At 38.4% G+C, this 14,525-nt stretch overlaps 1 protein-coding gene across 2 annotated transcripts in view; it reads left to right on the top strand.

The window, feature by feature from the left end:
• Window positions 1–252: 252 nt before the first annotated feature.
• Caap1 (caspase activity and apoptosis inhibitor 1) overlaps window positions 253–14,525 on the top strand; it is a 52,272-nt gene continuing 37,999 nt past the window's right edge. The window contains exons 1-4 of one of the 2 annotated variants that reach the window (XM_028870322.2): window positions 253–596; window positions 5,101–5,301; window positions 6,068–6,152; window positions 7,465–7,540. In XM_028870322.2, coding sequence (XP_028726155.1) covers window positions 354–596; window positions 5,101–5,301; window positions 6,068–6,152; window positions 7,465–7,540 — 605 coding nt within the window. In that variant the 5' untranslated portion in view covers window positions 253–353. The remainder of the gene's footprint in view (window positions 597–5,100; window positions 5,302–6,067; window positions 6,153–7,464; window positions 7,541–14,525) is intronic. The other variant, XM_028870323.2, reaches the window with a different exon arrangement.

The raw sequence follows: 14,525 nt of genomic DNA, 5'->3' as shown, positions 1-14,525 counted from the left end.
TTGGAGGCAAAGGAGAATTACTCGCGAACGTATTTGTAAGCTGAGAAACACTACAAAGAGTTACCCAAAAGGCAAAGATTTTTTTTGGAAAACTCCACCTTCGGATCTTCGCTGAGGTTGAAAAAAAAAAAACCAAACCACATTGAGTCCGACTGGAACACACGTCACCTTCCGAACTGAAGACCACCTCAGCAGCTAGCGTCCGGGTCCCTCCTCCAGAAACGACATCCTGCGAAACGCGCCGGGACCGGAAGTGACGTCAAGCCTGCGCCAGCCCCGCCGGCCGCTACGGAAGCGGTGTTCTGTTGCTGCAGAGACGGCTGGCTGTCGCTGATGGTTGCGGTGCGGGGACCATGACGGGGAAGAAGTCTTCCCGGGAGAAGCGGCGCAAGCGGAGCGGGCAGGAGGCGGCCGCTGCGCTCGCGGCCCCGGACCTGGTGCCCGTGCTGGGCGGTACCGCGGGCGGCTGCGGGAGCGGCGGCTGCTGCGGGGGTGCCGGCGGCGGGGCGAGTGTGGCGGGCGGCGCGGAACGGAGCGAACGCCGAAAGCGGAGGAGCACCGACTCGTCCTCCAGCGTCTCGGGCTCCCTGCAGCAGGTGCGTGCCTCGCCTCGCGCCGGTCCCCGGAGCTGCAGCCCCTCAGAAGAGCCGGGCTGCGGAGCCGGGCGGGCGCGCACAGGAGCTCATTGTTAGTGCCAGGGTCCCCAGGGCCGCCGGTTCTGTTCCGAGTCCGGTGGAACCCGTCCCCATGTTATGAACTTGCAAGTTTCTGAATTTACCGCTCAGTACCCCTTTCCTATTAAACTTTTCGTGGCTCTTTTTACTCGTGGTTTTCCCGATCTCGGTAGAGGATCCGTGGGGTCGGGAACTAGTTAACAAATGCCGGTGTAAGCACCTGATCATACATTACCGTTTTAATGGATTCTGATTATTTTCACATTACACATGAAAAAAAAAAATTCAGACAGCTGAGACCCAAGTTCGAAAGTTTTACCCACAGTCACAACTGCAAGAATTTCATAGTTCTTACATTTGAATTCAACACCTGGGACCAAAAAATGTTTTTGTGCGTCATCAACCTGTCGCGATACCCCCATTTAAAAACAGTAGTTTGTAACTTACAATTAAACGAAGGTGTTCTTAAAATCCATGGAAAACGGGATTAAGGCAGAAGTTGAAAGCCCTTTGTACTACCGCTTGATCTGCATACCTTCTGTTGATATGCAGCCACTTTTTAATGGTTTCCTTTTACGAACATAATTGGGTAATATGCCGGCACTGAATGGGGTTCCTTCCATACATGGTGTGTTTTAGGGACTTCCCAGTATCCACATATCTTTATTGATTAATATTTAGGTTTTTAGTTTTCTTAATTTTTACATAAAATACCAAATGGAACATGTTCATGGATCTTGTGCAAGAGTTACATAGGCATAGAGCTACAGTAGTGAAATTGCAATGTCAAAAGTATATGCGTTTTAAAAAGCGATGGATTAAAAAAAAAAAAGCGATGAATTCCTTTTCTTTAGTTCCTGGCTGCAGATGATATATTGACCAAATGCTTCATGCTGACGGTCCTAGAGCTTCACAGCCAAGATGGACTAAACCCTTGATCTGTGAACCAAAATCTTTTTAGAGCAAAACAGACGTGTTGGGAAATAGAACCAAATGCTTTTAAAGAAAGACTTTACTGATTTATAGCCACAAATATTCGTCTTTGTAAATATTCACTAGTGTATGTTATCCTTCTAACTCTCCTCCACCCCCCATGTGTAGCCCTGGCTAACCTGGAACTTGCTGTATGTATGCTCTGTAGACCAGGCTGGCCTGAAACTTAGCATCCATCCTCCTGCCTCCATCCTTGGAATGCTGATATTATAGGTGTGTCCCACCGCCCCATTCCTGTTGTCTGTCATCTTTCAGAGAGCTGTCGTCAGACTAAAGGGACAAGTGAATATTACCCTTTTTTTCTTTTGATTCAGGGTCTCACTATATAGTCCCTACTGGTCTGGAATTTGTAGAACAGGCAGGCCTCAAAAATAAAAAGGTTTGTCTGTCTCTGTTTTCTGAATACTGGGATTAAATTTAGGCATGTGCCACTGCACCTGGCTAACATTGTTTTAATATGTATTTTTCTGATGAATAGTTAGTGATACTAAACATGTTACATTCTTATTTTCTATTTAATTCCTTGTATAGTTGTATAGATCCTTTGCCTGTTGTTCTTTTATTCTGGTGTTTCACTGAGGAGTCTTACACGTATTTATATTAAGCTTTAGTTTTAAACCTTTGTGTAGCTTATACAGAAAATGTTGTAACTTTGTTTATGGGATGCTGGAGCCTTTGATTTCTTTGTAGCCAGAGCTGGTAGTTTCTTTCGCTTTTCAGAGTTTGTGTTTTGGAAGATCTTAAAATTTGTAAAATAGTTCTGTATTTTCTTTTAGTACTTAACAAATTTTACGTATATTTATTTTGTGTGTGTGTGTGTGTGTGTGTGTGTGTGTGTGTGTGTGTGCATGTGTGCCAGAGCCACTGTGGAGTGGGAGGACAACTTGCAGGTGGTGGTTCATGGAGTCCAAGGATTGAGCTCAGGTTGTCAGGATGGCAACAAGCACCCTTACACGCTAAGCCACCTTGCCGACTCTTTTCTTACAGTTTTTAAGATTAAAAAAGAAGTGTGTGTGTGTGTGTGTGTGTGTGTGTGTGTGTGTGTGTGTCCCATTTGAGTGTGTGCACATGAATACAGGTGTCCAGAGGGGACAGAAGAGGGAGGGCATGAGATCTGTTGGAGCTGGATATAGGTGATATTAAGACCACTGTAGGTGCTGGGAGCCAAGCTTCCATCTTCTGAAGAGCAGCAAGTTCTGCTGAGCCGTCTCCAGCCTCATACTCTTTAACATTACAGCTTTAAATTGGGACTTGTGGGTGCAACTATCTATATGGTTTTTCTTCTATCTAGTCATGGTATTTGTTATTCGTGATTTTCTGTAATACTGTGATCATACTAGACTTTTTACTTTTTTTTTTTTAGCACTTTTTTGTTATTAATTTTGTATTATCAAAATCTAGTGTAGTGTTAGATAGTAGCAGTGACAACAGGCATTCTCTTTCCATTTTGTTTTTAAAGTAAGATTCTCCTTCCTCTCTTCTTCCTTTCCTTCTGTACTGGACCCAGGGCCTTGAGCCTGCTAGGCTAATGCTCTAGCACTGAGTTATACACCCAGCTCTAGTGGGACTGTTCTAATGTTGTTTAGTAAGTATATTTGGGACAGATTGTGAAAGGTGGCTTTGGTCAGGTTAGGGAATTTTCTTCAACTGGTGGGTATGTCTTTATCATGTGGCTTCCTGGCATGCTGTTTATGTGATTGTATCTGCTAGTGTAATTTTGTTGTTTAGTTATTGGTAAGCTAGTTGATACTAAACTGTATGTACTGTCTTGGAATAAGCCCTGTCTGGTGTTTTGGATCTCTGTGTTGTATCAAGTATTTTTACTTTGTGGTAGATATTTTTGTTTATATTTGAGTCTCTGTGTAGCCCTGGCTATCCTGATACTATTTAGCCTCTAACTCACAAAGATCCACCTGCCTCTCGAGTGCTGGGGTAAATCTTAATTAGACTAGCCTATAGCTTTAATTTTTATTGTGGATTGAGTAGGGAAGTTTATGTATATTGCACAGTAGTTCATAATATTTTCCTTACATGCTTATCAGAACTTGTAGGGCTTTACAGGCTTAATTGGTTTTTGTTTGTTTTTTATTTGTTTTCAGTCAGGGCCTCACTATGTATCCCTGACTATCCTGGAACTCATTGTATAGGCCAGGCTGGCCTTGAACTCACAGAGATCCATCTGCCTCTCCCTTTCTAGTGCTGGGATTAAAGACGGACACCATCTTGCCTACCCTAAAAAAGCACTCTCATAAAAGAAATTTGAAGAGCCAGTGAGATGGCTCAGTGGGGCTGCACAAGCCTTGCACCTGAGTTCCATCCTTGAAACTACTGTGGAAGGAGCCAACCTACTCTCAGAAGTTGTCCCTTGACTGCCGTGTGTGAGTGTAAAGTCACACATTGTATACCCATATATTAGCAACAGACAATTGTAAATTGAAAAAAGAAAATAAAAAATTAGAGATCTTTTATGCTTTCCCACCCCACGTGGCCTTTCAGATTCATATCTGATAAGCATCTGCACTTGTTAATCCTGTGATATGGTGTAGTGTAGGGGAAGGAGGGAGGAAAGGCAGTCTTAAAGAAAAGGTACACAGAAATCCCACCTCTATGAGCTGAGAGAAGGAGGTATGTATTTGAGTAATTCAGAGAAGGTCCTTGTGCTGGGAACCTAAAAAGTGAGCATGTAGGGCCAGGTGGAACATGGTATCACAAGAACAGCTTGGACTCATTTCATGGTTTTAAACTAGGATAAGTAAGGACCCATTCTAGAAAATTCATCTTGTAATGGTATACAGAACTGAAGTCTCATACTGAATATGGGGAATGCAGCTCCATGGCTGCTATAATCTAGGAAAGATTATGGACCAGAGTTTTGGAAGTAGATTTGGAAAGACGGACTAGTTATGGGGATAGGAAGTATAATTGTCAGAAATGTCTTAAATTATTGAAACTATTTGAACCATTTGAATATGAGTAAATCATACAGCAGTTAAAAATGATAGCTTGTGGTTGGAATATGGCTTTTTAATTGTAGTTTGTAACACTTGCTGCTGTTTTGTTTCTTTATATGAATTTAAGTAGAATGATAAAGCATTTATATCTTTTGGATGAATGGCCCCTGAAGGAATCTCCTACTACTTCAAGTCCAAAATTTTAGGAAATAGTCCTCATGGAGTATATTTTCATTTGTATCTTCTGAGTTATGTTTTTCTTTTATTAAAACTCCTTGTGTTAACTGCAGAGTGAAGAGTAAAATTAAGGAGTGATGAACAACTAAATTTTCTCTTCGGACTTTAGATAGATAATTGTGCAAACAAAAGGAATTTAGAAGTGTTTAATGAAGAGTGATTCAGTGACAATAGATGGTGTCATGCATACACTCTAAGTATTCTAAATAGTGTTATTTAATAATTCCTTATTTTTTTACTTGTAGGAAACCAAGTGTCTTCTGCCAACTCTGGAAAAAGAATTATTCTTGGCAGAGCACAGTGATGTTGAAGAAGGTGGACTGGATCTGACTGTTTCATTAAAACCAGTTAGTTTCTATATATCAGACAAAAAGGAAATGCTCCAGCAGTGCTTCTGTATAATAGGAGAAAAGAAGTTACAGAAGATGCTTCCTGATGTGCTGAAGGTACTTTGCTGGATTAGGAGGCTGCACACACGTGGAAAGAGAACCTTCTTATGTAGCAGTCATTTCACTGAATGTAGTGTGCGAGTGGATGTTCTAATCTAGAACAAGCTACTTGAAAGAATGCAAGGAAAAGAATTTGGAGAACCTTAAGTGACCTTATATGTTGAAGCATTTTTTTTTAAAGAAAAATATTTAGGCAAGTCATTTATTGACTCTGTGGAAATAATTTTATTATTTCCCGGTAATGGTACTAATTGGAGTTACAAGGTATCTTTCTAGTACTTAAGAGTAACATGCTGCTGTGTAACAATCTACAATAGTTTGTAGTAGCTTATGTTTCATCAAGTTTATACGTGTTTTCTTGTATGTATTCCTGAAAACATTAGGGAAATATGTGGTATTCTGATTTTATGTATAGAAAGCCCAAGCAAATCGTAAGGGTGAGTAACTCATATAGTCACTCCCTGAAGATTTAAATCTTAAGAATTAAATAAGGTAAATAGATTACAATTAAGGATATCTGGAAGACTGATTTGTACTTCAGTTTTTCCTTCTAATAAATCCATTCAAATCTCTGAAATTTTCATGTCAAGTGACAGCTTTTCAGATTTCATCCCATAAAAAAGTTCATGTGACTATTCGTGAGGTTTTAATTTGTTTGATTATAAGATTTTGCTAATTGGAATTTTTCTTATAATTGCAGTTTTCCAGTTTACATTGGAGCTATAGTACATAAATGCATTTTTTTAAATGTCATTTTCTTTAGAACTGTTCAGTAGAAGAAATTAAAAAACTATGCCAGGAACAATTAGAGCTCCTGTCTGAAAAAAAAATCTTGAAGATTCTTGAGGGTAAGAATGAATATTTTTACATTCTGCAAACTTATTAAGTGGTTCTCTGCATAAATATTGAGGTTTTCTTTCTCTTGCTTGAATGTGACTTTAATTTCATTATTGTGGAATCATTGAAGAATATTTTTACTTGTGTTTGTACTGAAATATAAAATTTATGTATGAGAATAGAATTTCCAAAAAAACCCAAATTTGATAGTTTTCCCCAACTAATATATAGATAAGTCTGTTTGTATATTATAATAAAATGAATTTAAAAATATCAGAAGTACTGTAAAAAAATCACCAAGAAGTTACATTTTCTTTAAAATAATTAAGACATTTTCTGCTTTATTTTCTTCATAACTTATAATAAGCTATTGTGTATTTCTCCTGTTCCAACAAGACTTAGATGTAATATTAGAATTGTTTGCAATTTTCCAGCATTTATGTCTCCCAAACAAAGATTATTTTTTGATACGGATAACTTTTAGAATTTTGGATTTTCAAGTTATTTATTTTTTTTGGTTCGATTTGGAACTTTGAGAGGTTTTTCTCAATTGTATTACAGAAGAAACAAAAGCAGATCTTTTCAATTTCCAGAGACTAATTTTTTTTTTTTTTTTAAATGTAAAGTAATGGGGTTGGAAAGATTGATCAGTGGTTAAGACTGGAGTTGGTTCCCAAACAACATCAGGTGGCTCCCTATACCTCCATCCCCGGGGATCTGATATCATCTGCCTCTGCAGGCATCTTCCCCACTGTGTATGCGTAGGGGCATGCATGTGCGCGCGTGCGCGCGTGCACACACACACACACGCACACGCACACGCACAAGCACATACACACACACACCAAACAACAACAAAAATTAAGGATTTAATTCATTTTGTAATTCTGGAAATATATACATATTTATGTATATAGTCCCTAATTATGTACATATACCTTCTTGTTTGTATGTGATTGATAAAGGGAAGACAATGAAAAAATCAATTTTACATATAACACTGGAAGCTGGAGAATGGTTTAGGATTAAGAGCACTTGGTGTTCTTCTGGAGTATCTGAGTATGGTTTCCCACACGCACATTGGGTGGCTTATATCCATCTGTAATGCCACTTCCTCCCTGTGTGGACACTTGCATACATGTACCTACCCACACACATATACACACAAACAAACACATAGATAAAATCAGTCTTAAAAAATACAAGTAATAGAAAAATATTTTATTACTTTATTAAACTTGTATCTTTTAAAGATGGCACTTTTTATATAATGATAAAGTCATTTTATAAACATGTTTTCAGTAGTTCATTTTTTTTTATAAGGTGACAATGGTTTGGACTCTGATATGGAAGAGGAGGCAGATGATGGCTGTAAGGTGGCACCCGATTTAATCAGTCAGTAAGTTAAAAACACAAACACTTTCATTTTAAAATTTCTTTGTTATCTATTTGAAGATCCCTGATTTAAAACAATATTAATGTGTGTGTGCTTGTATGAGTGTATTGTCACATGTGGGTAGGGGGAGACCAGAGGAGGGCATCAGATCTCCTGGAGTGGGAGTTATAAGTTGTTGTGAGCTGCCTGAATAGGATGCTGGGAGCCAAACTTGGATCCTCTGGAAGTGCTCTTAACTGCTGAGCCATCTCTCCAGCCTCTCTTTGAAGATTATGATTATCTGAGTGTGTGTGTGTGTGTGTGTATGTATGAGAACCTTTATATAAATATATACGTGTGTGTGTGTGTGTGTGTGTGTGTGTGTATAAAAGTTCATTTGACCTATTTATTTTTACATGTACGTTTATATGTGTATTACTGTAAATATATATATATATACACACACAAACACACATATATACACATATATGTATATATATAATTGGAAAATTGTGATGATAAAAAGTACTTGAAGGCCAGGTGGCGGCGGCGGCAGCGAAGTGAGTTCCAAGAAAGGTGTAAAGCTATACAGGGAAACCCTGTCTTGAAAAACCAAAAAAAAAAAAAAAGGTACTTGAAATTTTGAGAACCATTGTCAGTGGACAATAACATGAATAAGTATGTATTTAAGGGGCTGGAGAGATGGCTCAGAGATTAAGAGCACAGACTGCTTTTCCAGAGGTCCTGAGTTCAATTCCCAGCAACCACATGGTGGCTCACAACCATCTGTAATGAGATCTGGTGCCCTTTTCTGGCCTGCAGTCATTCATGCTGTATACATAATAAATAAATAAATCTTTAAAAAAAAAAAGTATGTATTTAAGCTGAAGTTTAGATTTTTTTTCATGTTGAATAGAGTATTATTGGGTAAGTATAACTCAAAGGGACAGTTTCACATTACAAGTGTAGAGAGGTGCTGGACAATTGATGCTGCAGTTAAAAGCACTCGTTGCTCTTCTAGAGGACCCCAGTTTGATTCTCAGCACCCTCATGGTTGCTCACAACCATCCATAACTCCAGTTCCATTGGACCCGATACCCACTCCTTACCTCCTTGAGCATCAGGTATTATGTGGTACATTTACATGTAGGCAAGACACTCATAAATATAAAAGAAAATCTAATAAAAATTTTTTTGAATTGTTTTGTTATTTTGTGTTTTTTTTTTTTTGGTGACAGGGTTTCTCTGTGTAGTCCTGGCTGTCCTAGAACTCACTCTGTAGACCAGGCTGGCCTTGACCTCACAGATCTACCTGCCTCTGCCTTCTGAGTGCTGGGATTAAAGGTGTTCACCACCACCTCCTCACAAGAATTTTTTTTTTTTTAAAGGTGTAGAGAGCTAATCAAGTTATCTATGTTTTCTCAAGCCTTGAAAATGTCTTGCTATGTTCCTTGGCTGCCTTGAGAGAAACAGACTTAGTACATCTTGCTTTACGTCATTTTACAGCATAGAAAAGGTTGACATTTTAAATAAATCATTTTAGTAGCTTTTCTTTAAAAACAGTGATAGTCCTTTATATAATGTAGAACTGCACATCACTCAGTTTATTTAGTTTAAGTATTTACTAAACCTGTTGCTTTTTAGTACTTTTAAGTTTCTTCTCCCACACCCTTTCTTCCCCACTTCTCTCTCCTCCCCTTCTGTTCCTTCCTCACTTTTTCTTTTCATTTTAGTTCTAGAAATTGAACTTCACATATGCTAGAATCTTTGTCCCACCAATCCCTAGCCCTCAATTTCTTAAATAAATTGTTTTGTTTCTTGACGTTACTTTTAGAATCTTGAATTCAGTTTTTACTTGATTACTTTTATTTTCCCATTATTCATTTTTCTCCATTTTTTAGGTATTATTAAGGTTTAATGCTTTACTATCTCACACCTGAACAATAGTGCTACCTCTTTTTTTTTAGTGTGAAAGCCATTTAATGGTTGTTTAGTTAGAATATAAATTTGGTTCTTTTTAAAATTACATCAAGGGATTAGAGAGATGGCTCAGTGCTTACAAGCACAGGCTCCTCTTCTAGAAGACTTGGTGTCTTAATTAGGGGTTTTATTGCTGTGAAGAGATACCATGACCACAACAACCCTTACAGGGAAAACATTTAATTAGGTAGGCTTGATTACAGTTTCAGAGGTTCAGTCTATTATCATCATGGCGGGGAACATGGTAGCAGGCAGGCAGATGTAGGAGGAGTAGATGAGAGTCCTACATCTTGCAGGCAACAGGAAGTTGACTGAAACACTGGATGTTATCCTGAGCATTAGAAACCTCAAAGCCCACCCCTACAGTGACACACTTCCTCCAACAAGCCTACTCACTCCATAAAACCACACCATATAGTGCCATTCCCTATGAGATTATGAGTGTCAGTTACATTCATGTATGGTAACACTTGGGTTTGAAACCCAGCTCCAGGGACTTCAGCATCCTCTTCTAGCCTCCATGGGTATTAGTTATTCATGTGGATGCACAGAGATACATACAGCCATACACACAAAACCAACCAACCAAAGTTAGAACAAGGGCTATGGATGTTAGCTCAGTAGTTGAGTTCTTTCTTAGTATGAACTAGACCCTGGGGTTTAACCCCTAGAACCACAACAACAAAATTCAGTAACTAGCTTTTGAATTATTATGATGAAAAAGTTTTACAGAGATACAAAGATACAAAGCCGGTGTCATAAAGAACCCACTGTATGATTAGACAGGTCACATGAACTTTTTGTCATGCTCTGTCAGGTAGACAAAGCAATTACAAACATATATATGGGTATCTGTAGGGACCAGGAGAGGGTGTCAAATGCCCTGGAGCTAGAGTTACAGGCTGCCAGATATGGTTGCTGGGATCCAAATCTGAGTCCTCTGGAAGAGCAGTATGCACTTTTAACCACTCAGCCATATATCTGTCTAGGACCTAAGAGCTTCAGGATTCAGTAGTTCTGACCCCGAGCCTCAGCCTCTTAAGTAGCTGAGACTCCAATTTTTATTACTAAGAATGATGTAGGACCAGTGAGATGAATCACTAGGCAAGGCATTTGCTATCAAGTCTGATGGTCTGAGTTCAATCTCAGGGACTCACAATGTTGGAAAGAGACAACTGACTCCCCAAAATTGTTTTTTTTTTTTTTTTTAGCCTCCCCACAGACACCACAATTCTACACACAACCCCACAAAAATAAATGCATGTAAAAACCATTTTTTTAAAAGAATGTCAGTTGTGTTGAGGGAGTCGTCTTGGAATGTAAATTGAAGGTTCTGGGAAGGGAGGGCTGTGGGAAGACCCTGGCTTTCGCTCCTGTTGCTGAGTCCTTTTCCCTGCTTCTTGGAGCAGAATAAACCCACATAAGCAAACCTCTAGACCTAAGACAGGAAACTAAGGGCTTCTGACAGAATGCAGGCAGAGCATTTCTTTCACCTTGCTATTGAGCAAAATTGGAGCCACAGAATAAAGACAGATTTTCCTTTTCTCAAAGCTTGCAAAGGCAGCTTAAGAGGCCTTTACTGATAGTATCCTTTTGGATTTTGCTTTGTACTTTGAGGTCAATTGAGTTCTATTCATCTGAGGGGAAGTGGACTAGTGGGTAGATTCATGTAAACCTTTTTTCCAGGCTTCAGCAGAAGAGTCAGCTTGGCATATTTGGTGCTTAAACTCCCTGTGTCCTGTGACCTGCTGTTTTTCACTCTAGTAAATGCTCACCGTGTGACCAGGCTGCATGCTAAGGGAATAGTCTGTTATGAGCAGACAAAAAAGGCTGAAAGAAACTCAGTAACTTCTATTGAGCACCGAGTTAATAGAATACAGGAAATAAAGCTTTAACAAGATAATAGGACTGCTCGAGGAAATATAGTTAGAGCACAAATGTAATTTTGGGAACTAACGCTATTCTGTGTTTCTTAACTCACTAGGCTGAGTGATAAAAAGATTGGTTATGACTGGGAACTGAATTGTTGTCCTAAACAGGCTGAACGGGTAGATAAATACAGAATATTACAGAAAAACCTCAAAAAAATATATGTAACTCAGTTTTAGGAGACCTATCATGGATCTACTGGGAAAAACAAAAAGTTACACTTTTTGAGTTAAAAATTTGCCTTAAGACCCTATAGGGAAAATGTGGTGATATATTGTGTACCCTAGTAAAATGTGCCTAATGATCAGAAGACAGAGCAAGCCACTAGATTAAACATAGAGGCCAGGCAGTGGTGGCACACACCTTTAATCTTAGCATTCTTGAGGCATTGATACGTCTGGATCTCTGAGTTCAAAGCCACCCTGGACTACATGAGATTGACTCAGTCTAGGAGAGAAACAGCTACACAGTGTTGGCACACACTTTTAATCCCAGCACTTGAGATCTCATGCCTTTGCTTGGGAAGCACACACACCTTTAATCCCAGGAAGTAATATGGCAGAGCGTAGAAAGATATATAAGGTGTGAGGAAACAGGAACTAAAGCCTATTCAGCTGAGGAAGCTCATTCAGCTAGAGGCCTAGGCTGAGGCTTTTCAGCATGAGGAGTTGGTGAGGAAAGAGGTGGTGGCTGTGGCTTGCTCTGCTTTTCTGATCTTTCAGCTTTCACCCCAATATCTGGTTCTGGGTTTTTTTTAAATTTTTATTATTATTATTAAAAGACCATTTAGTAATTCATGTTACAGGAAGAATAAGGAGAGAAGATCTTATGGGTTAAATTATGTCCTGGAGATTCATTTGTTGAGGTCTTACCCAACAGTGGCTCAGAATGTAACCTTATTTAGAGATAAAAAGTGGTCATAAAATTACAGTGAGGTTTTTAACGCGGGTTCTGATCTGATCTGTGTCCTGATACTAAGAAGCAAGTGAATACATTGGAAGACACGAGAGAGTAAATTGAGTAGGGGAATTTCCTTTACATTTCAAAGAAATTAAAAAGTAATGAACTACAAGAACATTGAGAAAATAAAACAGCAAATGCAAAAGCTCAAAACTAAAGAGATAGAAAACACACAGAACTTTAACCATTCATGACCTCTGTCTTTGTAAAGGCTATACTATAGAGATCTTTCTGATTTGAAGGAAGTAAGTGAAGGACAAGATTAGAAAGTAAGGAGATGCTTCATAGATATTTATGAGCTTAAAACAAATTAGAATCCACATATGGCATTGTATGTATAACTGCGGAACTAGCAAATACATGGCTTTCTTGCAAAATGCAAGTATATCCCCACAGAAGTAGAAAACATGAAGCTTGATGCCAGAGAAATTGGAAAGTTGAATGAAGTTCTTTTGAAGAAGCACCAAATCAAGATGGATGCATTCACACCTGAACTGTTCCTTACATAAGTCAACATGTGTAGTGTATTTGCAGCTGATGAAATGTTCAATAAATGCCAACTGTTACTATTCATAGACAGATCTCTCCCTCTCTCTCTCTCTCTCTCTCTCTCTCTCTCTCTCTCTCTCTCTCTCTCTCTCTCTCTCTCTCTCTAGCCTAGAAAAAGATGAAGAGATTTTTCAGTTTACCTTAAATTTCTGCATACTCTTAATATCCACAGTCTTATAAGTAGTGCCACAAAAGCATACTGGAGATTTTAAGCCAGTTCAACCTGTGAATATAGGTTCACAGGTATAGGCAAATAGAAATATTAGCATGTAGAATCCAACAGTGTATCAAGTGAGTAATTACACTGCTCATCGTGTAGAATTTACTCCAAGAATTTATCAGAAAACCTAGTTAGAAAATCTATTAGCATAATTTATATCACTAAATTGAAAGGGAAATTACATGACCATATAAGTATATATAGAAAAGGCCTTTGGGAATGTTCAGCTTTCATTTTACTTGCGTGTAAGGTTTAGTACATGGTGTTTGATCCATTATGAAATGACTATTAGGCAAGCACATAAGACTATCCATCATCTTGCATATTTGATTTTTGTGTATTGTAACAGCATCTAAAGTCTAGTTCAGTATACTTCTGTGCATATTGTTTTTAGCTAGCTATAGTCCTAACCTCATGCATTAGATTTCTAGACTTAGTCATTCTGTCTAACTACAACTTCGTGCATTTTGATCTATATCCCATTTTCTCCTTAACCCTGGTAAACACTATTCTATTATTCTGTTTCAGTGTAGTTAATTTTTTTTAAAGATTTATTTATTTTTATTTAATGAGTGTTTTACCCACATGTATGCCTTCATCATATGCATGCAGTACCTGAAGAGGCCAGAAGAGAATATCAAAATTCCTGAAACTGCTTCGTTCTAGACAGTGGGTTCTGAGGTGCCATGTAGGTGTTTGGAAGTGAACCCAAGTCCTCCTTAAGAGCAGCAAGTGTGTATAACTGCTGAGCTGTCTCTCCAGCCGTATATTGGAATCTCTTTAAGATTGCATATGTAATTGAAACCATGGTGTTTCTTGGTTTTCTTGTTTGTTTTTTGGGCCTTTTTTTTTTTTTTTTTTTTTTTTTAATTTGAGATAGAATCTCATTATGTATCTCTAACTGTCCTGGAACTCTCTATGTGGACCAGACTGTCCTTGAACTTGCAGAGTTCTCACCATGTAGAATTCACAGTCTGCCTCTGCCTCCTGAGTGCTGGGATTAAAGGCATGTGCCACTATACCTGCTTTTTAAATGTCTGCTTATTTCACTTAGTGTAATGGCTTCCAGGCTCATTCATGTGGTTATAAATGATAGGATCTCATTTTAAAAAGCTCAATACATACATACATATATGCATGCATATATGCATGTGGGTATGTATATGGGATGTGTTTATCTATGTGTAATAGGTATAAATATAATATATTATTGTATGCTACTGTTTCTTCACCCATTTATTTACCATTGGACTCATAGATTGATACTATATCTTGGCTGTTGTGAATAAGACTGCAATGTATACAAAATGTGAATATATCTATGAGGTGTATATATAGAGTTGCTTTTTTCTTTACTTTTTTAAAAAACGT

This window comes from Peromyscus leucopus, chromosome 2 (assembly GCF_004664715.2).
Source record: "Peromyscus leucopus breed LL Stock chromosome 2, UCI_PerLeu_2.1, whole genome shotgun sequence".
NCBI lineage: Eukaryota > Metazoa > Chordata > Mammalia > Rodentia > Cricetidae > Peromyscus > Peromyscus leucopus.
The sequence above is the reverse complement of the archived record's forward strand: the minus strand, read 5'-3'. Positions and strand labels throughout refer to the sequence as shown.